Consider the following 27,577-nt stretch of genomic DNA (forward strand, 5'->3'; position numbering starts at 1 on the left):
CACCTCTGTTTTTCCTAATTTCACTGTGTTATCAACTTAAGCCAGGACATGGCCAAAAAAAAATTCAATAAAAAAAGTCTCATATATAATACATGGAATGCATTCTATGATCTTGGTTTTGTCTCCTGACATGAATCAGCAATGTAAAACCCTCAAAGAAACTGACAGTGTGTGACTGTGGGAAGTGATTTACCTATTGTGCTGACGACATAAATGACGACAGTGTGAGTGTGTGTGTGTGTGTGTGTGTGTGTGTGTGTGTGTGTGTGTGTGTGCGTGCGTGCGTGTGTTCATTCGTTCAGAAGTACTATCTTGACTTTAAGTAGCTGATTGAAGGTTGTGACAGCTCAGATAAACACCTCAGAGTAATCCCTGACTCCCCATCTGTACACAGCTCTCAGTAGGTTGATGGAAACAACACAGTAGCTTACCCTCAGCTCCATAGTTCGCTGTGACAGGACCTGAACACTCAGGAGCGCCAACTGTGGAGCCACACTGCATGCTTAGTGTGTGCAAGTAAGAGGGAGGGGTGAGAATCAAAGACAAGACTTTGATTACTGCATCTATCTATGAATGTAGATGCTGTTTGTGTGAGTCAGGTCCTGACAGATCCCTTTATCTCCAGTGAGGAATTCCTTTCTCTACCAGCTATCTCAGAGAATCCTCTCTTTTGAACATACAAACACACATTCACTCTTTAATAAACAATAACGATAGAAGGGCAGGAAAACAGCAGGGCTATGAATAAGAAAACATATGATATAAATATATACCACAGATGATATGAATTATTTGTCATGAGACAGGGGGCTCACAGATTAGCAGAGCTCATGGCAGGCTGCTGCATATCTTTCTGCCAGTCTGCAGCAGTCGTGCAATGCAATTTAATGAAGTCTGTAATTTGATAATTTAGCATAATACATTACATCTTTTCCAGGCCTGATTTTATGCAAATCCAATGGTAATTTTAGGAGTTTGTCTTGTCCTCACTTTAAAAATTGGGCTTATCAGTCCTTCACTCAATCTCTCAAGGAAATAGCCAACTTTGGGGCAAATTCACAAAGAATGAATTTCGGCAGCTGATAGCACCATGAATTGCGCATCACTCACAACCACTACTTGCCTCATCTGAAGGTCAGATTTACAAAAGCACGTAAATTAGCTGTACTTCAAAATAAAGTGTGTGTCTTACAAACTTGAGACATTCGCACATTACTTGTGGTCCATTCCATTGCGGTCCATTTTTGATCCGTGACCCACCAGATGGGAACCACTGGAGAAGACAGAGGCTATGTTATTAAAAACGAAAAGGAAGAGGACCGAGGATTGATCCTTATGGGACACCACACAAGATGTTTGCTTTGTGGTTAGGGGTACTTATCAGTTGATACTGTTTTCTGTTTTTAAACTGCTCACAAGCACTAATGTAATAACAGCACAAACACACATAAAGTTTTGCAGCTGAGTACAATTTGCCCTTTTTTGCGTCTGATTCCAATTATCCATGTGATAAAGTATAAATGTTGCCTTTGTGTAGGGATAACAGTGGGCTGGCCAGTGGCAGAGAGAAAAAGAAAACTGTTTTCAGACCTTAAGCTACAGGTCCTGAACGACGAGGTGCAGACGTATTTTTCAAAACTTCAGCTGAGGAATTTAAACATGACAGAGATAAATATATTTCGGATTTAATGCCCCAGTCTGTCAATAAATTCAGTTACCACCAACTCTCTGAAGATATATAATTTTTACTGTAACTGAATGTGATTATTAGCACTGAACTTTGTGAGCTGGACTGTTTTTGCATAGAAAATGGCCAATTTTGCACCAAATGTATGCATATGACCTCATTTAAATACGTGCAAATAGTAGAGGAACACTGAGACACTATTTGCTTGGCAGAGCAGTGAGGGGTGCATATCACCCTTAGCAGTTGAGAATGACACTGTTTCTTTTTCTGTTATTTAACGGCCAGAAAAGCCGCACAGTCTTTTCGTGAATTCACCAATCTGAATTCACCACAATGGCTGATCTCAATTTAGAGTCTGTGTGTTTCAGCATCTCATTTAGGATGCCGTCGGGTCCACTGGTCTCATTCAGGTGTGTTATGTGTTTCTTGGTAAAGGTTTTTGGACTGCTTTATCTACAATATATCTCCATCTTGAATATCTAGATTATTACCCCTCTCTTTCAACTCCCACAGTCCATTTTGCTCAAATCCTCACTGACTTCTCCATTATCACAGAGGTCCTACCTTTTTAATTTCAAGGGCACCAGGTGAACATCACCCACAGTTAGCACGCTAAGCTTCCCTGAGCTACTATTCAGCAGGAAGTCTTTTTCTTTGTGCAGCATTATGGAGCTTTATCACTCTATTTATGTGCAAATTGCCTGGATTGTTGGGGGTGAAATAGGATGCTACTGTGACGCTTTGGACCTAATTGATTTTTCAGTGTTTTCCATCATGAGACCTCCTGCTGCCATTTCCTCTAAAATGTGAAAGCTCATTATTGTACCTGGGAGTGGCGCTGATTCAATATCCCCGAAACGGTTTACTGATAAAGTCTGGGAAATCCTGCTCGCACACACTGAAATACACAACAGGTGATGACGACAGAGGAATTCCCTGCATCACTCTTGCAACACTGCCTACAAAGCATGACAGTTAGTTTACTCAACACTGAGGTTTATATTCTCAATGCTTTTTGTCATGCTATAAAATGAATGATCATTATTTATTGGTCCATATCAATCCTTCCAGAAAATCCCAGCAAATCCGATACCTACAGCATTGTGCTGTTGACATATTACAGCTAAGATGACCATTATAATATGTCTTATTCCGGCAAATATACCTGACCAACAATTAGAAAGGAAGGGTACATTTTCAAGTACTTGTAATATTTTGTCTTTGATACTTTCAGCCATGCTAGCAGCAGTGTGGATCTGGGGATGGCAATGTTTGTCTGTCAGCCCATCACTTTAGACGAGACGGTATGTTCCACATTGGGCTTTAATGATCCAGAATTGATTATTCTTTGTTTCTGTTACTTGTAAGGTTTTGCAGTTTAGGTATTTTTAATCATTACTTTCTCATCATTAACATGACTGATTAAATATGAGACTAAAATGTAATTTGGCCCATTTTCATGCGTAAACATACAGTCAGGTCCATAATTATTTGGACAATGATACAGTTGTCATCATTTTGGCTCTGTACACCACCACAATGGGTTTTAAATGAAACAATGAATACCTGCTTAAAGTGCAGACTCTTAGCTTTCATTTAAGGCTGTTTTCAAAAATGTAGTATGAACCGTGTAGGAATGACAACCATTTCTTCACACAGTCCCCCAACTTTAAGGGCTCATAAGTATTTGGACAAACTAACATAATCATCAATTAAACAGTCAGTTTTAATACTTGGTTGCAAATCCTTTACAGTCAATGACTGCCTGAAGTGTTGGACACATAGGCATCATCAGATGCTGGGTTTCTTCCCTGGTGATGCTCTGCCAGCCCTTTACTGCAGCCGTCTGCACTTCCTGCTTGTGTTTTGGGTGTTTTGCCCTCAGTTTTGGCTTCAGCAAGAGAAACGCATGCTCAGTTGGATTCAGGTCAGATGATATGACTTGGCCATTGCAGAACATTCCACTTCTTTGCCTTAAAAATGTCTTTGGTTGCTTTTGCAGTATGCTTCAGGTCATTGTCCAACTGCACTGTGAAGCATCGTCCAATGAGTTTTGAAGCATTTGGTTGAATCTGAGCCGATAATGTAGCCCCAAACACTTCAGCTTTCATCCTGCTGCTCTTCTCAGCAGTCACATCATCAATAAATACAAGAGAACTAGTTCCACTGGCAGCCATACATGGCCATGACATAACATTACCTCCACCATGCTTCACTGATGAGGTGGTGTGCTTTGGATCATGAGCAGTTCCTTCCCTTCTCCCTTCTCTTGTCTTCCCATCATTCTGGTAGTTGATCTTTGTTTTATCTGTCCATAGTATGCTGTTCCACAACTGTACAGGCTTTTTAGATGGTTTTTGACAAACTCTAATCTGGCCTTCCATTTTTAAGGCTAACCAATGGTTTGCATCTTGTGATAAACCCTCTGTATTTATTCTAGTGAAGTCTTGTCTTGATTACAAGAGCATCAGGATGAAAGCTGAAGTGTTTGGGGCACCATTATCTGCTCAGATTCAACTAAATGCTTCAAAACTCATTGGTCGATGCTTCACAGTGCAGTTGGACAATGACCTGAAGCATATTGCAAAAGCAACCAAAGACATTTTTAAGGCAAAGAAGTGGAATGTTCTGCAATGGCCAAGTCATATCATCTGACCTGAATCCAACTGAGCATGCGTTTCTCTTGCTGAAGCCAAAACTGAGGGCAAAACACCCAAAACACAAGCAGGAAGTGCAGACGGCTGCAGTAAAGGGCTGGCAGAGCATCACCAGGGAAGAAGCCCAGCATCTGATGATGCCTATGTGTCCAACACTTCAGGCAGTCATTGACTGTAAAGGATTTGCAACCAAGTATTAAAACTGACTGTTTAATTGATGATTATGTTAGTTTGTCCAAATACTTATGAGCCCTTAAAGTTGGGGGACTGTGTGAAGAAATGGTTGTAATTCCTACACGGTTCATACTACATTTTTGAAAAAAGCCTTAAATGAAAGCTGAGAGTCTGCACTTTAAGCAGGTATTCATTGTTTCATTTAAAACCCATTGTGGTGGTGTACAGAGCCAAAATGACGACAACTGTATCATTGTCCAAATAATTATGGACCTGACTGTATTTAAGAGGACAAGAAAAAAAGTAACAAAATAAACCAGACTACTTCATTAGGCTCATATGTCATCAGGCAAGGGAAAGTGACAGTAGATAAATTGAGGCATTTCTTCTCTTCAAGGTGTGGAATGTCGACAGAAAGAGGAGCCTCACACAGCCAACTGAGTGGCATCAATTTGGGCACTTCATTGTCAAGAGAAGGAAACCCGATGTTTCAACAGGTGAAGGTCTAGGAAGCAGTGGAACCTCCTGAGGCACCACATTGGGATGATTTGAATCAGCGCCATCATCCAGAGAAGGAAAGCCAATGTTTTTAAAATCTGGGTACTTCTTCTCAGTGGTGTCTTCAATGTCAAGCATATCTTAAGGAGGTGGAGGTCTTGGAGGCAAAAGAAGCTCCTGAGGCAGCAGGTGAAGGGGCTTGAACACCAAACAGACCACTTTGTCTTTTAGAGGAGGAAACCTAATGTCAGAAAAATCTGGGTATGTCTTGTGAAAGGGTCTCACGTCTTGGAGGGAGTGGAACTGGAGACCTGATGTTTTTCAAATCTAGGTACATCTTCTTATTGGTGCTCACCGTGTACAACACATCATCAACAAGAGAAGTTGCATGCAGTGGAATCTCAGCCAGCCAACTGAGAGGCATCAAATTCAGTTTCACAGTCCAGAGATTAGAAATCATGCAATTGTCTTAAATGGCAGGCAGCATCTGCAGGTGGAGCACTTGGAGGCACCGGAACTTCACAAGTCATTACACTATGAGGCTGGGACATAAAACAGGCTGTTAAAGGGGCTTTACGTGACATTCAGAGTGTATGAGTTGTCTGGACACACACAATTCTCAGTGTGGATGTGGCTGAGTTGGTGGCTAGCAGCTAATGCGGCTAACTCTATAAACAGCACTAACAGCGACAACAGCGCTGACAGAGCTAACAGTGTTAACCAGGGGGAACCAGAAAATGGGTGCTACGCTTCTGTGACAGCACCATGCCAATATCAGCAGTAACAGCCATATGACTGCAGTGCAAAATGACGGCAATACGCTAGCTAGTGGGACATGCACATGCACTGACATGCACAAGAGGCTGGATCAGGTTGACAGGACAAACAACAGAGTGTGACTTCATTTTTTGCTCAGCACACCATTACCCCACTACATCTTTACAGAGCAAACAGTGGTGTGCTGCTATATTTATGCTCTGAATGTCACATATAGACATTTATAGTTACAAAGCTGCACTGCGTTGCTGCAAACGCAGTGGTCTCATTGAAGGAATGAGGATTCTGCATTTCTGTGATTGTATTACTACTGCTATTATCATTCTGAACATGGCCTTACAGTGAGGTCGTTCCCCTAAATTTGAAAAGCTCTCTTGCTTGCAGAAAATACCCTACATGTGAAAATGTCTCAACAGCAGCCCCTTCGTGTTCTCCTCTGCTGGAGCAGCAATAACACGGTGGCAAAAATATCATTTTCAGGATCAGAGAGGAAGAAAAAGAGGTAAAGCAAGAAAGGAGGTGTGATGATGAACCCCATATCACACTAGAGAATCATCATCTGCTCTCGCCACTGCATGTCCAAATTCTGCAGTGTGGTAATTTGCTTTATTCCCGTGTCATTCCTCCCCACCATCTCCTGCTGTTAAAGCACATTTTTAGTCCATACATCCTCTTGCCTCTCTCCCAGTCTGGGGAGGACAGTACATGAAGAGCATTTCTGAGCAGGGTTGTGCCATGCAACTCACTTCTACTGTTTTAAAGTCACTGTACAGCTGTCAAGAGACCTACAAATTGTCATGCTGTGGTGGCTTGACAGGGAGATAAAGACAGTCCTGGGAGGACATCAGTATGTGACGGCTGCCCGCTTTCAGACGGAGAAAAGTATAATTCTGTGCCACACGCTGATCTAACCTCTCTGAGAATATATTAAGACTAAATTCTCTGTTTCAGTCAGCAGTTTATTACACATTGTCAACCTTATGTTTTTGCCACTAGTGTGCTGACTTCAGTCAGTAGCTTCTACAGAAGACACAACATATTTATATTTCTGTTTCTTTTTAATAGGATTTAGTTGATCATAATGCTTTGAATGTTTGCATTTATTCATTGTGGATTGGATCATCATGTCCCATTTTCCCTTTACTGCCTTATATATTACTCTCAGTGGACTCTGTAAATGATGAGTTGATAATACGGCTGCTAAAATTCTATTGGGGGGGGAGAACAATTCAGAAAATTAGAGTTGAATTGCAGCAGCTCAATGGAAAAATATAAAATGTCAGTAAACAAACTGACAAATATAAGATTGTTGAGCTAATACATTGTTGGTTTCATGATGAGTTTATTCTCTGTTGCAAATATAACTGTCACACAAATCCAATTTTATGAGCATAAATTGATTTCTGGATGAGTTTGAAAAATACATCATTACCTGAGATACATTTTTGCATGTCATTTCATAGTGTTTCACTCATCACAAATTAAATCACCTCTACAGGGGTAGAATATCTATGTGGTGTATGTTTCATCATGTATGCTCAAAAGGTGCTGATTGAGAATTAATAATCACAATGAGAGAAATTATTACAATTAAAGATTCCTATTCCCAAATGATGTACATCTACCATTGCTGACAGATAAAAACTGGGTGTCTCCCATGAGCACAAACAAAATATTATTGTCGATTTTTCTACAGATTCCCGTAAAACTAGAGTTAGTCAGGCCTGAACACTATTTCTACTGACCACATTTCTCCTGCTGCTACAACCTGGTGAGGACATACAGCAGATTAACAGTAGTTCCGATCATGACTCCACTGCTCCATATAGTTCCTATACGTGTTTTTAAATACTGAAAATTTTAATCTAAGGAATAGACGGTACAGCCCGAGCCATAAAACTGTAAATTCATCACTGAACTGTGTTTCTGTCTACACAAAGACAGAGGGGATGCACTGATGTATCAGCTGAACATCGATATTGACTGATATTCTCTTTGTTGACTGTCATCGGCCTACTGGCAGATAAGATGACATTCAGTGATGGCAGTGGCCGATGTTTTTCTACTCTTCATATCAATTTTGTGCAGGCTCAATTCAGGGCTCGAGACTAACAGCCGGAAACTTTCACGGGTTCACCGTCTTAGTGACTAGTTCTCATGCTGTTCACCTGCCTGATCACTAACCCTCCTGTCATTGCAGATCCTGCCACACCCATCTGCCCTGCAATCACCTCATTCCCCTTACCTGAGTTTTCCCCGCCCATCTCCTCACCTGGATCCCATTATGCTCATCAGTCACTCCTCATATACTGTACTGGCCCAGATTCTCATGCTCCTTGCCAGATTGTCTAGTGTGTTTGCCTAGCTTTCCAGCATTCTTTGTCTATCTGTCGGCTCGCCTGTTACCTGTTAGGCTACCCTGCCTGTTTCCTGGTCTGAAGATTTTTTGCCTAGTCCCTTGGTTTTGTCTGCCTGATCTGCCTGCCTGCCTGGTTTGTGACCCCTGCTTGTTTTTGGACTGATTAAAGAATATTTCTGTCTCTGAGTCTGTGCTTTTGGATTTCTTGGTTCTGAGTCATTACAGAAACTTAAATTAATGAGCAGGTACAAGAAGAACACAATGACTGTTTGGGAAATGGGCTCTGTGATCACACTGTTGTTCAGAAAACGTGTTTGGGATGAGCAGAGATCTTCCCCAAGATGTCTCTGGGACCAAAGGATGCAGTAAGCTTACTATCGTCGTAGCAGAGGATGCATTCTGTTGTTTCCCTGATAATGCTACATTGTGAACAACAGATCTGTGTTAAATTTGACAGGAGAGCGAGTTAAGGTTAGCTCTACGCAGCTGGTGGCCACAACTAACTGATCAAGGAGGCTGCATTTGGTTACATTATGATATGTTCAAGCTCTATTCAGTAAAAATGAGTATTGGGTGAAGGTAAAATTACAATGTTCACATGATGTGTTCAATGTAATCATGTAAATGTAAATTTTGATAAGAAACTTGAATAAATAGTTTAAAGAAGACATTTGTTGATGTTTTCACAGCAATATAAAATAGACATTAGAGAGGGAATTTTGATATATATAGTAAAAAGGCTTTTTAAGCACTTTTTTAAAATGTGTTTTTCATGTGAAAAGTTGTATTAAAGGTTGTCTTATAAATGTGAATGTTTGAATTAGGTAGTGTAATGAAGGGCTTAATTATATAAAAACAGTTCAGTCATTTTTTGATGGTGTAGATATTTTTTGTTTTAATATAACAACAAAAACAAAATAAACAACAATATAAAAACACTGGTTTCGGCTATCGACCATATTCTTATTCTAAACCCAGTTCAGACCAAAGATTAGTGATGAGACGAAACCATTTAAGAACGCTGCAGAGAAAATTTGGCTGCTCTGAGCTCGACTCAAGCCGGCTGATGGTGTAACCTGCAACTCAGCTGGTCAAATCGCCAGCGGCTGATTTTGGAACATTAAGCACATCACCTGTTTCTACAGTCAATCGGCTTGTAGTTAAGCCTGCTGGTTAAGTCAAAATGACCGCAGATGGTGTGTTTGCTTGCTGCTGCAGGTGCTCCGTCCCCGCCGAGCCCTCTGCTCCGTCCTCAGGTGCTCCAGTGTTGGATGGTGGATCGCTGTTGCTGCTCGGTGTATGTGCTTATGCCCTCCACAAACACACACGTTCTCATTGATGTACTAATTGGTGCTAGTTATTTAAATTATTATTTTGTTTCTGTTTTTCACTGTTTCATCACTATTACAAATGCAACTGTAGCTAGTATCTCACTATCCTCATTCATATTTTAAGAAGCTACAAATGATATTCAGCCAGTAAATAAGTCTGAAAAGCAGAAATCAGAATGGAAGTACAGAGAGTTGTTGCATAGAGATGGTACACCATCTCATGCAGTTGCATTGGTGTGAACTGGCAGGTTTTTAGAACGTTGCGTAACAGTGCATTGCAAGTAGTTAATTGTTTCAACTTGTCTCGTCACAAATCTTTGGTCTGAACTGGGCAATCGATATCAGCATTGACCCAGAATTTCAAAACCTGTGTATCCCTAAAAAATACGCAAAGTATTCTTTTTAAAAACGTATGCCCATAAATAAGAGGAAAGCATAAAGTGATCACAAAATATTGAATCAAAATGAAATTATAAATGCCTCTGCCTTTTAAAGAAAGATCACTCACATGTGAATATGCCAAAGCTCACACCTCTTTTAGTCACAGATCTGCTCGTGAGCCGTGTGTTTTTCATTATATTCTTGGTTTTATAGGCCTTTCATGTTGCCATCCATCATGGCAGCAGTAGGCTTGACTTTTTCACAGAAGCTGCAAAAACAAACTTACATGATGGACAGCGGCAATACTGTAGCTGACGGCTTGTTTAGTCTGAGGAAGAGGCCTCTGCACTACCTGACATATGTGATGAGAACCAAATGAAATAAGTAGAGCCAACAACATACACAAACACCAGTCTGGCTTGTGTGTCATCGTGCACTGTGCTGTACTGTACTATAATATTCTTACAGCAGAGAGACTATATTGGATTGGCAACAAGAGGCCTCCTTAAGCCCCAGAGTAATTAAGGTCTTACATAACCTCTGTAACCATAGTAACACTTCTACAGTACTGCTTCAAACCACGATAACTTTTGTTAAACCACCAGCAACGGCGGTGTCTCTGAATAGTCAAAATCGATGTGATGATTACCAAACAGTCTTCATACAGTCAAAACAAAATGCACAACAGAGATATGCCAAAAAAACAAATCTATCATTGTATAAATTCAGATGCTACACTTGACATAACATGACATAAATCTCACCAAATGAAGTTATGATATCCTGGAATCTGTCTGCTCCGATCTTATGAATTATTCGGAGATAAGGACCATTCATCATTTTCGTCAGACTGCTCACAAGAATGGAAGACACATTTCCCAGTGTGCGCTAAGGTGTGATTCATTACAAGTGCATTTTTGTGTGTGTGTGTGTGTGTGTGTGTGTGTGTGTGTGTGTGTGTTTTGTGTAAGGTTTTCTCTTGAGAGCCATGTATTTATGAGACTCTCCAGTGTAATTCTAATTGATTCATTACCCACTTGACTTACACGGTGTGTGTGTGTGTGTGTGTGTGTGTGTGTGTGTGTGTGTTTTAGTGTTTCTGTGTGTGACTGTGAGTGAAAGCACACCATATGTGTCTGCTTCCTCTTTTTTTTACCGTGTGAAGTGACAATAGCAATGCCTCCTGTTGAGAAAGTGAAGAGACTTAATTTTTCATGACCACATATGTGAATTATTGATGTCATTCTTCGTCAGAGGTAACAAAAACCCCCATAAAGGCTTGCAGACAAAGGCTCACTCTGACTTGCCTAACAGGTACCCCACAGAGATTCACAATTAATGACCTCACACTCACAGTGGCGGTAATATGATTCAATTAAGCCCCTTTTAGACGTGAACATTGATCTGTTAAAGTAATTGCTGCGTGATAAAAGAGATCTACAGCCCTCTTTTGTAGTATAGGAGCGAGCGGAAAGTAATGCCATAAAGAGAAAAGAAGGTTCACACAGGCTGCCTTAGTGATGAGAAATCAAACATTTTTTGCCTTTGGTTGAATGTTCACCCTCAAAGCTTGACTGCCATCCACCTACAGTGAGAGGATGATGCTCGCCCTTGCTTCATTAACTCCACTAGATGTTGTCTAAGCACCTGTAACCTCCCTGATATTTCCCTTTCACTGACATTCTACTGACTTTGTAGGTGAAGTGTTTTGCTGGATGCTCACCCTCTAAGTGGATGGTATAAATGAAAGTTGAATGATTGCCGACACCTTTAAAATAGATGATCACCTGCCCATGTCACAACAAGGTTATTCAATCAAAATACAGTACGCTCATTCACAGGGTTTCTGTGGGATTCACCAAGTTCACCAAATTTAGTACCTGTATTATGACCATACCATCCAGAATATGAGAGAATGATGAAAGCCAGTAGGGAAGGCCTAGAGTTATTTAATTGTTGTTTTTTTCCCAGTGCTTCCTAGCTGTATAAAACAAAAGCTCCTCATGATATTATGAATTAAATGCAACCTGGCCAGATAAGCAGCAGAAAATGGATAGATGGATTAACCATTTCAGAATTATTCATCTTTGTAAGTTCATTTAAATGTTTGCCTATATGAACACTTGCCCATTATGAAACCATAAGCATCCTATCTACTGTAGCTAGCGATAGGAAATATGTTTGCTGCAGGTCTGATGGTGATAACTAATCAAGAAGTGGGACTGAACAGCCTCCTGAGTGCATAACCCACTGTGACAACCATCACCCTTTGATCAGCTCGCAAAATGTTACTGCCTACACCAGACAAGACAAAGTGTTTAAGACTTTGGTAAATTAAAGTTTTTTTTATAATAACCTCTGGGTAGAAAACCCTTGTGTTATGTTAAATAAAATGAAGTACACTATATTTTGAATATTTTCACTGCTTTACCTTGCCATCAGAAAGCCTTTTCCAACGGGAAACTGAAGCCGTGATCTCACCGCCACAAGTCTCCACTGACAAAAACAGTAATTTTACTTAGAAGAACACAGGAGTTGCTGGTCTACCACTGCCTCAGTTGGTTAGTGTATAAGGTAAAGTGAAGATCATATTCCAAACAGAGTGTACAATTAAAACTGATTCACTGTTTTAGGTGGCTAACTGATTTCACATATCTCTGCAACTGGAATCACTTTCCAGTTGTCTACCCGGAAGTGATTGCTGTTAGTGTGACATCAAGGTAATTCAGTCCAACCCCTTTTAAGGCCTTTTGGAGGAAAGTGAATTCAATCCCCTTTAGACTTTTCAAGAGCTGCAAATACCTCCTGATAACACTGATAGAACCCCTTTGGTGTAAGGAATCACAACTAGGTCTGTATGTGAAATTAATTCCACTGCTGTCAGAAGAGGGCAGCTCAAGACACACATATAAAGAGCTACTACGGCAATTTAGAGCTGCACTCTCTAAAAATTGAGGAACTCACAAAAGACAGATTTAAAAAAGAATTGTCAACGTCAAAGCAGCAGAGCTCGTGTCATCCTGACTCTCAGGTCCTAGTATGGGTCACACTGCATAAACACTGGTCCTACACTTCCCACAATGCAACAAAAATTATCTTTACGCATGGTACAGTAAACACATGTCATTCAATCTCCACACCCCTGCTCTGCGACTCAGGCTTTTGTTATAAATGTATTGTTGAGATGCCACTTTACGAAACACTTTTCTCTGTTTCCTATATATTTAGATATTTGAGCCATAACATGGGCCACTCAGTCAGGGTCTTTTATAAAAGATGATGACTTCATACTAAATTGCCGCATTTACTGAGAGGGGTCAGGCAGTTTGCTTTACAGAACAGCAGTCTGTGTGTTTGTGTGTACATTATACTCATCAACGGTGCATTCTGCAGTGTCTTGCACGGACTGAAAGGGCTTTTAAAGGGCGGTGATGATGCAAGGCTGACTCAACCCCATGTCTCTCTAAATAGTGTAAGGACACGAAGCTCTTCTGTCGCTGAGAGAGGGGAAGCAAGCACCTGAGAGCCCCTTGAATAAAGGGAAATTTATCCTCATAGACAACAGTAACATGGTTCTTACTCCCCAAAATCTGATAACTTCCCTGAGTTTTGAATAACTTCATCATTTGTAGGAGCTCATCCAGGTGAGACGTTACTCAGGCAAACTTTATATTTAGGATGATGTCATGCACCGGGCATCCAGACACATTTAATTTAATTTTGTTTGGGTGCTTTCATGCAGAAAGAAACAGAATGAAAGGAGGAATACAAAGCACTTTGCAGACACTGGCCCGCTCCTCACCAAAGTAAAATGTCTGCCTGTGAAAAATACTCACTGAAAGTGAACAACTGTTCAAAAGTATGAGTGCCAATAAAAGTTAATCAAGAGGACAGCGGGAGGCTGGAAAAGAGAAGATTGGAAATGAGGAATGTGAAAAAAAGGAACTACCAATGTGGGAAGTCACTGTCGTCAGTGTTTTTGATGGACATCCTGTTACCATAGTTACCTGAGTGCGGCGCGGAGCCTCCACGACTGTAGAGGGGAGGAGCCTGAAAGGCGTAGATGACGTCGCTATCAGCAATTGCTGTCAGGTCATCATCATCCGAAAAGGAACGCTGGAAACCCGTGGAGTACAACTCAGCCAGGATGACCTGGAGAAAGAGAGCACACAACAGAGACGCTGTGAACTTTGTGCCTGCAGAAGTGCCTCAAGCAATCCTTGTAGGGCTGAACCAGATTTTCTCTACTTGCTGCAAACCCAATAACCCCCACAAGAGACAAAAAGAAATTTAATTTAGCTGAAAGGGAAAAAAACATTGAGCCACAATGGCCCCAAAACTGTCTCTCTGTGGCAGCTTACATGAGCATGACTCACCTGAATAAGCCAATAAACTTATGTGTGCAAGCAGGCTAATTCAGTGAGGAAATAAAAACTGGATACATTTGTAATCAGCTCAAAGAAATCAAAGTAAACCCTGAAGGTTGCTGCTTTAAATCCCTAGAAATATATCACATAAAGCAGCTTGTAAAAGACTAAAAGAAATTTCCCAAAAAAACACAAACTCAGAGAGCAAAACTTGGCAACTGAAATACATCAAGATAAAAATTCAGAACATGATCATCTGCAAAGGAAATTACACTGAGGACAAGTTTCTTTCTAATTATTATTTTAAATCTATCAAAAAAGTGTATTTCCTAGTTTCATATTCAAGTCAAATATCTTCAGTGCCCTCACAGTGATGCAGAAAAATTGTACTGTAATGTAATTGTACTGTATAGTTTGTGCTGCAACATATTTAAGTGCAGACTGAGAAGGTTTTTATTTTAACATAATTTATTTATTTGTGTTTCAAAATACTCATTTGTGATTGACTAGCACATGTCCATTTAAATTATATTTAAGTGCTAAATCTGTGTGACAGGATTATTAAACGGCAGGTAACCATAGCAATGGCCCTTAACTCACTCACTCAGTTAATTCTCGATGGTGAGACAGACCGAGCCATGGGTTTAATTGACTAAAATCCGACTTCTTATAATGGATGATGATTCATTCCCAGACAGTAAGTGGACAGTATGACAGACTGTGTGAGTATGTGTGTGCATGTGTCTGTCAAATGACCTGCTTCAGGTAAAAAAGTTTTTTCTTTGCCCCACAGAGTTTGTTTCTGTCCTCCTCTGTCTTTAGTGCTGAAATGATTGATATTAGTCAATCGAAAGACAATTAATCTCCGATCATTCTGATGCTCGATTAATCATTTCACTATTTTGGCAAAAATGTCGAACATTTGCTGGTTGCAGCTTCTTAAATGTGAGAATTTGATGCTTCCCTTCATCATTTATGATAGTAAATAAAGAAAATTTGGATTTTGGACTGTTGCTTGGACAACATTTTAAGACGTCACTTTGGGTTCTGGGTATTTTTGTTTTTACATTTGACTAAATGATTGATTAATCATAAAAATAATCAAGGGATTAATCAATACTGAAAATAATCATTAGTTACAGCCCGATTCGCTGATATGCTTTTGTGCTTTGTTTGCATTTATGCTTTGGTGTAAACTGGTAGGAATTAAAGGCAGAAGCAATAAGAGTGATGGCGGTGTGAGTATTCCTACTCTCACAGATGCAACAGCACTTACAGAGGAGAGTGGGAGATGTTAATTAAGCACAGCGTCTACACACACAGTCCTGAGAAGAGGTCTAATCAGTAAGTGAAAACACCTGTGTGGGCAGACCATGGGTGTGTAGGAGATGCAGCAGCATAACAAGAAAATCTCATCCTGTGAACTGAAATGAATTTCCTCTTCAGGAAACCAGGGAAATTGGAACAATTCATCTGCTAGATTGCAGAATAATTCAACACAGAAGTTGAACTGTGTGAGAATGCTAAATGTTTTGTAAATCTGCCCTTAAAAACTCAAAACTACTTCATGGTCCGTTAGCTGATTTTAAAAGATGTTTGCCCCTCAGGAAATCAAACAGAAGAACGTTGATGCATCAATACTGACATGAAGTTAAATCGAACTTCCAGGCAAATAAATAGCAGACACTGAGGGCCAAAAGATGACATTAAGAGCGTCACTCATCTCATCCCTCTATTACACTCAGACACTTGTTTACTATACAGTAAATCTCAGAATAGATTTTGACATACAGGTACAGTTGTTCTTAAACAACAGATAGTGGAACAATGCGCTGATGACCCATGAAAAAGGACATTTGAGTCTTTGCTTCTCTTTTACTCTCCTGCTGCTGTGGACACAGGTTTAACAAACCCAGCAGTGTTCATCATACAGTATGTTGTCGGGCAGGTGAAAGATTTATGAACACGCCTCTGGAATCTTCTCCTGTTGCCTCTCTCTTGTTGGTGACATTTCAGCTTACTGTGTGCATGCATTCAAGTGTTACCGTGCTATAACGGAGAACTCGGTTTGACTATGTTGTTTTTTTAACCTGTGCTTTACTTTTTAAGTATTGGCCATTACTCTTGTGAAGAAAATATTTTACTCACTGACTTCATGGCTGAGGTTTTAAACATGCTGACTGTTTTACTGTTTTGTGTTATCGAAACCACTAACATTCCAGATGTCAGGATAATGATTACCCAATCATCCACTGTAAACATTTACTAGAGCTAACTAACTTCCTGGTTGAACTCTAATCTACTGTACTTGGCACAGTAACGGATGGACTTCATTTTCACTTTTAAATAACAGCTTGAGGTGATAGTTACTGGACATTTACTTGTTATACAGAAGGAAACAATGCCTCCACTCCAATTAGGTATCCCAGATTATTTTTATTATTAATATATTCGTTAAGTTTCTTTTGTTTATTTATTTTTTGTGGCATTGTAATAATGCCTGCCAAAACTTTACAGAGCCCAAAGTAACATTAAGTTGCTTATGAGGTCCCATCAACAGTCTAAACAACAAAGATACTTGAATTTAAATAATATAAAACAGAGCAAAGCAGCAAATCACTTTAAATATGCTGGAACTATTAAAAGTTTGGCACTTTTGGACAAAAAAACAAACACAGATTATATATAAAAAAAAGCTTTTCATTAAAGCCCAGTGACTATTATCAGTTATTTTTCTGACAAATTCTGACTATTTTGTGGTTAATCTATTGTTTTTTGTTTCTTTGTTTCGTAGTTTTCCTTTTTTTTAGTTGTATTTTGTTTCTTTTTGCCTTGGATTTTTAATTATATATTTGTTTTACGCTATGAAGTAATATTTGTTTGCGTGGACCCCAGAAAGAGTAGTTGCTACCTTGGTAGTGACTAATGGGGATCCCAATAAATAAATAAAATAGAATAAAGATCGGCCATCACCAAATAGCGAACTGCAGTCCAACCCAGACTGAGCAACAGTTCTATCTGAGACCCGTGACAACTTTCTGATGAATGAATAAGGATAAATAATACATTCTCCAGAGTGCTGTTTTGTTTTTTGTTTTTGTTTTTCTTCCGACGGTCACGGCCATAGACATCGGGGGCAGCTAATGCAGTTAAGACAGCAACAGCCTCACTCAACTGAGCCAATCAAATTGATTGTTTGCCGACAGTTTGGTAGAGAGAACAACAGTGTAACAACAACAGCGAGAGGTGTGAAAGAGATATCAGCATGGAGCATGAAGCAATGGACCCTGCTACTTTCTGGCTGCAGACTGTGTCTGAGAACACTAGTGTTATCACAATACTGGAATTTCTAACTTTGATACTATGTCATGAAAAATGTTATTTGACACCATAACAGGGCTATAACATGAAGACTACTTTGCTTTTCTTGGTTGGTGACAGAGAATAGCACTATGACTGTATTAAACATTAACAATAATTTTAACTTTTTTTTTTTACATGTATTCTTGTGGTAGTGCACATGTTCAAAAGCCTCTGAGACTGTCACAAAAGGCAAAGAAGAACAAAACAAAATCAAGCCGCAGAAGCCTATGTGCAACCGGGGCGAATGAGGTGAGTGGTGAGAAGACAGCACTGTGAGTGAGTTAGTGAGAGGAGGCGGGGCTACAGGGGCACCTCAGCAGTGTGTGTCAAATAGCTGGCGGAGAGAAGAGAGAACCAGAAGACGCAGCAGATCATGATATGTCAATACTGCAGAAAATGAGCACTGAAATAGTTTAAAATACTCAGAATCAATATGTATTGATATATTTTTTACAACACTACCACCAGAGTTGGGTATAACGCGTCAGTTACTTCCGTTACTTTTAGAACGCTGGTACATCAGCTCCGAAACAGCAATGGCTGTTGTTTGGTTCTAATAACGGAGATAACATTAAACCTATCAGTCTGAAAGAAGCCACGGAGCTTGTGGCTCGCTACGTGGTCGGAGAAATGCTGCCGTTGTCTACGGTGGAGTCTAAATAGGTGGAGTAGGACTGGCTGACAGACATATTTCAGACTCAGGACTTGCATTATGCCTGGTACACGCTACACGCTGGTACTCACCAATTATCCCCGGTCGTCTTTCACGGCGTGTGTGATGTCATCGGGTTATTCTTGTCCTATTTTTATTACTTTCACTATTATTTGAGTCACTGTGTCTGTTCGTGTGCCAGCTGACATGTTGTTGTAGTCACCTAAAAGCATCAGCAGATGGCAGGAGCTACATTTGAAGCGCCATACATAAACTGTCAAGCTACTGTATCTTCCACAGGAAGTTCTGACAAATGTTTCAGAATAAAAGCATATTTAGAAAATGGAGGGATTCTCTCAGCCGAGGTTATAAGGGGCTTTTGATTTGAAACAAGTGTTGAGTTTGAAATGACGGTGCGATATGTTAACTTTACAAAGACAACGGAGCGGATAAAAAGTAAATATATAAACACACAGAGGGATTAATGAATAACGGACCGTCTATAATGTAGTCTGTTTCAAATGAAGCTGGGAGCCTCTGCAGTTGTGGTGAGTAAAAGCCCCGCCGCTATTTGTTAATGTTATTACTTTATGTCCGACCGTGAGGATGTACCATTGTTTGCTAGCTTGATGCTAATGACAGTAACGTTAACTCAGCGGGTTGACAAAGTGCCTCTGCTGTTTCACACCATCATTTCCCCCTTTTACACTGTGTGGTAACATCCCTAGAGGAAATATTAAAAATGCTGGGGTGTTGTTGTCATACAGTTGTCTACAGCAGCAGATCGTTCTGTGTTTCTACTGGTCAAAGTGACGGCTGTGATGGAAGAATTGGATCTCAGTGAAGGGCAAGTGGTCCATAACTTCAATTTTGGAGACAAAAAATGTAGGCTTAGCGCCCTGTGGTCCATTGCCCAATAGGAAATGTAGAATACTCAAAACTACTTTAAAATTACTTGAGTTACTTTACTCAGGGAGTAACGTTGGAAGTACTTTTAAAGTAATTGAGTTACTTTACTCAGGGAGTAACGCAGTAAAGTAACTGGTTACTTTTTTAAAAAGTAACACAGTAACGTACTTTGATTACTTTTAAAGTAACCCTTACCCAACACTGACTACCACAGCGTCTTGACCATTGACTTACAGCAGTGAGTCCAGGCTCACCAATGAGCACCTACACACGTGCATTAGGAATGCCAGGATTCAGTCACAGTCCTATTTTCCTGAAGCTCTGTTTGCAGTTTTTCCAAAAGGGGCACTTTTCTATTTATTTATTTTAGTCAGAAGATTCAGGCTTGTTTTCTTTTACATGAAATGTAGACCTTAGGTTCATTGTGCTGAGAAAAATTGTTTTCCGTACAAGTGCCATTCAAGCTTAATGTGTCTGTGCAGTACGTTGAAAGTATCCTACTTGGAAATTGAGCATTGTTTATTTTATTTTAATAGACATGGAGGTTAGTTATAGGACACAGTTTAGACATTATGAGGCTGAGACCTTTGCTGGGAGGAAAATTTAATTTCTGGGCCTCTTTGAATTTTAATTGAATTCCCCTGCCATAGATAGTTATGGTCCACCCACACAGGTGTTTCCACTTATTTTAACCTGATTCAACATTTTCTCAGGGCTGTGATATGTGGGAGTCTGCAGACTGCTTGATTTACATCTCCCTCACTCTCCTATTACACCTAGAGTTTAGTGACGTCAGATAATTTCTAGCACAACGTCAAAATTTTACCCAGAGCAGAGGTCTCTCTATGTGTGTGTGTGTGTGTGTGTGTGTGTGTGTGTGTGTACCTGGTCCGGGGAGATGTTGCCCTCCTCTGCCACCATGGCTCTGAGGCAGGACAGGGAACCAAAGAGAGGTACAGCCAGCCCCACCCGCAGGTACCTCTGACCCTTCGTACTGAACACCAGTGTCACACACATCGGCCTGTGGGGCAAACAGAAGATGAAGGGAGGAAGTGCGTATGTGTGTGTGTGTGTGTGTGTGTGAGGGAGGGAGGGGTAGGAGGACAGATAGAGGAAGATAGATGATATGCTAGAGCAAAGTGCCGAATTGTTTTGCAATTCTGATTTTGCATGTTTACATTATTACAGATTCCAAACACACCCTGGCATACTGAGTTATTTACATATTTGTATGCAGACACACACACACACACACACATATCAGGTGCTGCGCACATCCCGTTCGGAGACACACATATCAGCCAAAACCAAAAAAGAGAGAGAGACTAATGCAATTGTGCAGAATACAAGGACACTGGGGGCAACAGAAACTGCATTGTCAGTTTGTTCCCGAGATGTATTGAGTCTTGATGTATTTCAGCTGCTAAACAGCAAAACAAAACATTCAATAAAATGAGACTTTGAACTGCACTGCTGAGCTGTTTAATGTCTAATAAGATTGGGGGAAAGATTTCCTCTGACAATACTGTTGTACAAAATCTAATTTCATGAGCATAAACCATTCGATTTGTCTGCGTCTGGCTTAATATCTGAAGTGAATTAACTATTTTCAGATGTCATCTTGTTGTGTTTCATTTTTCCCTTGAGTGTGTGTAGATTTATGTGTGACTGGACATGACGAGCTAAACCAGCACATTGGCGATGGTCCCGAAGGAGGCTGCTGTGTGCTGGGACACGTCTGATTTACAGCAATCTGCACCCGTCCTGTGAGGGATGCAGGGACAGGAAATGATGGAGGGATCATAGAAAGATGAGAGAACATAAATGAGAGCAGCTAGTACCGAGGAAAAAGACAGAGCGGGGAGACAGAGTAAGGTCACGCCTTCTCATTTGGGAAGAAGGCAGTGTAATCGCTGACACCTCCACTTCCTGTTTCCCATCATGCATTATTCAGGTGAGTAATGTGTTAGCAGTGGGGAGGCTGACAGGGCAGACGGCAGAGGATCTGAGCAGCTGTTTTGTTTACGTTGTTAGATGCTCCTGAGATGAGAAACCGAGATGTGCAATGAAAAGGCATGAGAGGTGTGGGATGACACTCGAGAGGAACAGGAAATAGAGATGTCATCTAACAAAGTAGTCTTTTTTTTTTTTTTTTTTTTTTTTTTTTGCAGCCTCCCAGCCCCCCTGCTGGATTCAAGTCTGATAGTCTCTATTAAGCAGCAACCTCTCATATGTTCCCCCAAGAAGCACCAAGAGTGCTAAGTTCTCTGCAGGTTTAAAATGCTGTCGGGAAAAAACACATTAGAGCCGACAGCCTGGTCTCACTTCCAAGGTGTCAAAAGCGCTCCCCAGCCGTGTCACTATGATGCCACCGGGGACACCCTGTAACGTAAGACACCAGAGGCTTTCAATCAACTCCAATGTAGATCCATCTGCATCATTGTAAGACATTCAGAGCAACGGAGAACTATTTAAAAGCATGAGTCTCAGCTAGTTCGAGTGAGGTTTAACACACAGTGTTAATATATAATAACACAATGCAATCTTAATCCCAGAGTCAGTTGCTGTTTACCCAGGAATCTCCTTCTGTTGCCAGTGTATTGGGTTTTTTCATATTTTATGAACTGTAGTTCCCTCTGCACCACTGTATATAACATAGTATATTCCACATTACTTTAAACTTCTTGGCACTGTTCCCTGTTCATCTGGTATAAGTGCATTTGAATTTAATAAGACAATTAATTAATCTAATAAGAGGAATCATGAGTTTATTTCACACTTCACATGACTGTATAAATAGATTTATGAGAATGTTATCAAATCATTTCAAATATTTGACCTACATGTTGAGTACACAATTGTACACTTGAACATCCACAAAGTGACAAACAAGGTCCTAATACTACCCTGAAAGCCACACAAAGGCCCAGTGAGACCTACAGATGTCATTCATATTAGTGACTTGGTCACTCTTTAAAGACATTTCAGAATATTTGAAATTGTTTTAGAAAAAATAACTGAAGTAAGAATTATGCAAAGATTGACTGTGTAAGGTAAGATCTGGAGAAAACACTCAGAGATACTGCCATCCTCTCTTTCTTTCTACCACACCGGCATTATCTGCAGCACCCAGACCTCAATGCCCCACTGCCAGCCAGGCCCTGCTGTGTCTCTGGGGGCCCTCAGACTTATCAGGCATTCTGCTGGGATACTGCTGCAGCAGGACGATGCAATGAGGCCACTGTGTGTGTGTGTGTGTGTGTATGTGTGTGTGGATCAGGTCAGTGTGGGGGGCCAGCAGTGAGTCCAAAGCGAACCTGAATGAATTTCCCTCTGTGCTGGGCTCAGGCAGCGGCAGACACAGACCACACACTGTCAGGGAAGTCGCGCCGTAAAACTGAGTTTGGGGTTCGCACTGTGGGAACCATGCAGGGAGGATTCAGAGCAGCGGTGTCTGCATGTTTGAAGATAGGAGGATTCACCGAACACGGAATGTAAGCAAATCATGAAATCGTGTGAATGGATTTGAACTGATTTTTTTTTCTTTGTCTTTAAAGATGTCTGAAGCATGACTGGACACATGGGCAGAGGGAGAAAGGGGATAAGATGAGACACAACCTTCAATGTTGTGTTCACCCAGTATGCCTTGGTCACCAAGATGCCTCTCATTCAACTGCTTTTAAAGGCCCTGCCCTGTTTTCAGTAATTGCCTGAATACAAATGTCCATCCTCCAGACTGGCGGACTGAGCCGTCACAAACTTCAGTTGTATGCACTGTGATGTGTTTACTGGCATCACATAAAGTGATGCCCTCATATTCCTCACACAAGTTGATGAATAGCGTCTGCTCATATGATCTGTCTCTGCAGATAACAAGAACTATAAGTCCCATATATAGGCTCTTTGTGAGGGATAAAAGTCACATTCACACACACACACATACACACACACGCATTCAAATACAGAAATGTTTGTGATTAATGACCAGACTATGACTAAATAAATTTGGTATTACTTTCAATGGAAGAGCTTCTTCTGTTTTTCAGTCATTTGTTAGCTTATATATTTGGCACCACACTGCATAGCTTTTATACGGTAGGCTATAACAATATAATGTATTTTGACTACTTCTATAGACTACTTCTACATGTTTGTGTATCATGATGTGGTTGAATATTATTTCTGACCTACATGATTTAAGTAAATCACAATATCGCATCTATATTGCAATGAACTATAGGTAATTAAATCAGTGACATCTATACCCCCAGCAGACTTTCTTGAAGTCTGCAGAAAGACCACCTGAGGTCCCTTGTGGACTGGATGAATTGTAGATTTGGATGGCCCTCAGCACTTGCAGACTTCCCGGGAACACGCCTAAAAAGTCTGCGAGTGCGATGAAGTCTGGAAATTTGAATTCATCCACTGTGGCTGATTAGACCTCTGCTCAGGTTGAAAGTGGGCTGGAGTTTCGATGGAAATTACTTGAGGTCTCTCATTCTACCATTTGGAATGATGAAGGTGTAATCTGTCTCGCCCTGACAGATGCAACAAAGCTTACTGAAGACTCAGGAAGATGTTAATCAATTACAGTTTATACACACCCACACAGTCATGAGAAGAGGTCTAATCAGGAAAAAATATTAAAATCACCTGTGTGGGTGTGTAGGGTCTTTAATCGGAACCAGTAACTGCTTGCTGATGCCTATCAGACACTTGAGCCACAAAGTCTCATATCCATCATTCTCTCTCTCCCTGTTTGCATCTCTGTTGTCAAAATAAAAAAAAAGTCCTTTGTGCATTCCCTCTGCCTCTCTTGTTTTCTCTCTATCTCTTTCTTCACATGTCAGAGTCGTACTGTCTTACAGTCGGACCTTGCTGACATGCAGCTTCTGCTGCTGTTAAAAATGGAAACGACACAGAAAGTGTTTGGTCTGGGACTTTTGATGGCCAACATTTATCACTCTGATATGACCACAGCCAGTAGCTGTTGGTGTGTGGAGTATGAGCAAATGTGTGCCTACACATGTCCGTGTAGTCATATTCTACAAATTCCCTTTGGAAATGTGTGCTTTAACAGTGCATCTGTTATGATAGATGTCTTTTTCTACTTATCCATTGAGGCAAGTCATCCGGCTATATTAGGTAATGTAGACGCTCATATTTGTATCATTGATATCAGGTGACAACCTCATACATCTAGAGTGTCAACTGCTTTATCATTTTGTCCTAAACACGGCCAAAAACGTATTTTGTTAGGTCATGTTGACCATGACCTTTGACCTTCAACCACACAATTCTCTTCAGTTTAGTCATCAGTCCAAGTGGATGTTTGTGTCAAATTGAAAGAAATTCCCTTAAGGTGTTGTTGAGATATCACGTTCACAAGAATGAGACAAATGCAAGGTCACAATGACCTTGACCTTTAACAACCAAAATCCATCAGTGCATTGTTGAGTCAAAGTGAACATTTGTACCAAATTTGGAAAAATATAATCCCTCAAGCTGTTCTTGAGACATCACCTTCATGAGGATAAGATGAATGCAAAGTCACTGCGACCTTGACCTTTGACACTTGACCACTGAAATCTAATAGGTTATCCTTGAGTCCAAGTTAACCTTAGTGGCAAATGTGAAGAAATTCCCTCAAGGCGTTTTTTAGATATTACATTCACAAAAATGAGACAAACAAGGTCACAGTGACCTTGACCTTTGACCTATGGCCACAAAACTCTAATCAGTTCATCATTAAATCCAACTGTACATTTATGCCAAATTTGAAGAAATTCCCTTTAAGTGTTCTTGAAATATCGTGCAGACGGACAGATAGACTGACAAGCCGAAAAAACATAATGCCTGCAGCCACGGCTATCCCTGTTATGGAAGCATAAAACTCAGCAAAAGTGGATTAGAAGAACTAAAGTTGAGGAACAGACAGCAAGCAGAAAGTCCAAGTTATTCCCTTAATACAGTGCTGCAAGGCAGAAAAACATGTGCAGTGCCATCATCAAATAATATCTGATATATATACAGTACTTATAACTCTATATGTGTGTTATACATCACCTGGTTTGCCGTAGGGGGATAGGCAGGGAGATACATGAAAATGGGTCGAAGGTGTTGCTCTGCTTAAGGCAATGAGGGCACGTCAGAGAAGACCTGGAGACAGACAGACAAACGGAGAGAGCAATTTTAATCATTTCTGCAGTACATGACCTCAGCTCACCATTCACTCTCAGTTTGATATTCTTGAAATAAATAGTACATATTTTCACTCTCCACAGCCTCTTTTCCCCAATTTTTCCCACTTCACTCGGTTTTTGGTCCATTTTCACCTCAGCCAATCCAGTCACAAAGCCTACATTCGACAACAGCGCTTATCAGAAGACAGCTCTTTTAACTTCACAGGAGTTTATACACAGCGCTGGACAGATGGATCGACAGATATCTACATATATACCTACATGCCAAATCCTCACATTTCCTCTAAAGTATGGAGTTAAAGTGCAGTACAAATTGACTGTCTTATGTGCTGCATGCAGTTAAAACCTCCATGGTGGTTAAATGTGAATATTCCATGTGGACACTGGTGAATACTAAGCACTGAATCAGGCCATCTGGACTCGATCTGCTGTTGAGAAAAGGGCAGCAAAGCAGCAGGGGTGGGATGCTGCTCAGAATTTTAGCACAGAAAGCCCAGAGTTAGGCAGGTGAGATATTGCTGGAAATTAAAAGGGCTGTATCCTAAGCTGGAGAGGAGAGGAGGAGTAGTATGGAGAGAGAAGAAAGCAGAGAGGAAAGGTAAAGGATGAAAGGTGGAGGGGATATAAAGGCAGAGAGGATAGTGGAGAGATGGTAGAGCCGAGAGGAACAAAGATGACTTGAGACTAAAACGAAGGGCAGCAGACACAGCAGAGGTTGGAAAGGCAGAGGAAACAAAAGTGAAGAGCAAAGAGACAGAGATGAAGAGAAAGACAACAAAGTGCGGGGCTCAGTGGGAGGACAGATGAAAAATGAACAGAAGGTTGGCAGCAGGACCGTCGAGTTGACAAAAACTAGAAAGCAAAGCTGATGGAGAAAAAAGACATGGACAGGACCCGTCAAGGTCTTTGAGCCAACGGGTGTGCAGCAGATCAGAGTGGAAGAATGACATGAGGCTAGGAAAAACTGACAATCCCAACCTATGGGCTGCTATCAGCATAAATTTGCAGCCAAACACAGTTTTCAAAGACAGATAGTACTCAGTGACCTCATTATGATCTACGGGAAACACTGTTAAAAGAATTTTCGGGGAATATGCTTCTTTGCTTTCTCATCAAATAAGTTCACTTAAGTTCAAATCAGTTGAGAAGATCAATGCCACTGCTATGACTGTGTGTTAAATATGAAGCAAGAGGAGCCAGTTAGCTTAGCTTAGCTTAGCCTAATGAACTGGAAACAGGGGAACAGCTAGCCTGGCTCTGTCCAAAAGTAACCAAGTCCACTTGTCAGCACCTCCAAAGCTCTCTAACTAACACATTATATATCTAGTTTAATTTATATGAAAAAACTTGTAAAAATTACAATTTGTCACTTTAAAGGGGAATATTCATGGGCTATTTCTTGGCCAGGTGCAGTAACTTCTAACAGTATTTGTATGGATTAAACAAACGATATTTAAGATGTTAATTACTGATCTGTAGTGGTGCTGGTAGGTGGATTTTGTTGCCTTTGGATGGATCTAGGCTAGCTGTTTCCCTCTATTTCCAGTCTCTATGCTAAGCTCAGCTAAGCCAACTGACTGCTGACTGGAGTTTTAGGCCCAGTGTCCACTAACACGTTTACCCAGCTAAAACGCCAGGTGCTCCTCAGGAAACGCCCAGCTGGGAGCGTTTGAAAGCACTTTGGAGGTGCAGCCTTTTTTTAGCTGAGGTGCTTTGGTTGCATCGAGTTGCTATGATACGGACTAAACCCGGAAGTAAACATGTCAGCAAAAGGTAAAGTAGTTGCTCTGGATGAGGGGAGGGCTGAAGCATGCAGGGAGAGAGGACAGCTTTTAGCTTTTTATCTTTATTTGACAGGACAGATTAGGTGTGAAAGGGGGAGTAAGTGGGGATGACATGCAGCAAAAGGCCGTGGGTTGGAATTGAATCCGGATCGCTGCGGCAAGGACACAACCACATGAGCTACTGGGCACCCCAAGCCCCTAATATTTATACACAAACAAAACAGTGGTATTGATCTTCTCATACGGTTCTTGGCAGGAAAGTGAATGAGCATATCTCCCAAAATGTTCAACTATTCCTTTTAGACATAAATGTAGCAAACAGCACAGCCCTAGGCCAACAAGCTCATTTTTGTTGCTCTATGACTTGACTGTGTAAGTGTTACATGACAAACCCAGTAACACTTGACTGTGTAAGTGTTACTGGGTTTGTCAAGT

General features: G+C 40.7%; 1 protein-coding gene across 1 annotated transcript in view; it reads right to left on the reverse strand.

Moving 5' to 3' along the window:
- The window catches only part of usp43a (ubiquitin specific peptidase 43a), a 192,108-nt gene that overhangs the window by 81,305 nt on the left and 83,226 nt on the right, over window positions 1-27,577 (reverse strand). The window contains exons 4-6 of the mRNA XM_078165179.1: window positions 25,222-25,314; window positions 20,041-20,176; window positions 13,872-14,016 (exon numbers count right to left, since the gene is read on the reverse strand). Of these exons, the coding sequence (XP_078021305.1) occupies window positions 13,872-14,016; window positions 20,041-20,176; window positions 25,222-25,314 (374 nt within the window). The remainder of the gene's footprint in view (window positions 1-13,871; window positions 14,017-20,040; window positions 20,177-25,221; window positions 25,315-27,577) is intronic.

This window comes from Epinephelus lanceolatus, chromosome 3 (assembly GCF_041903045.1).
Source record: "Epinephelus lanceolatus isolate andai-2023 chromosome 3, ASM4190304v1, whole genome shotgun sequence".
NCBI lineage: Eukaryota > Metazoa > Chordata > Actinopteri > Perciformes > Serranidae > Epinephelus > Epinephelus lanceolatus.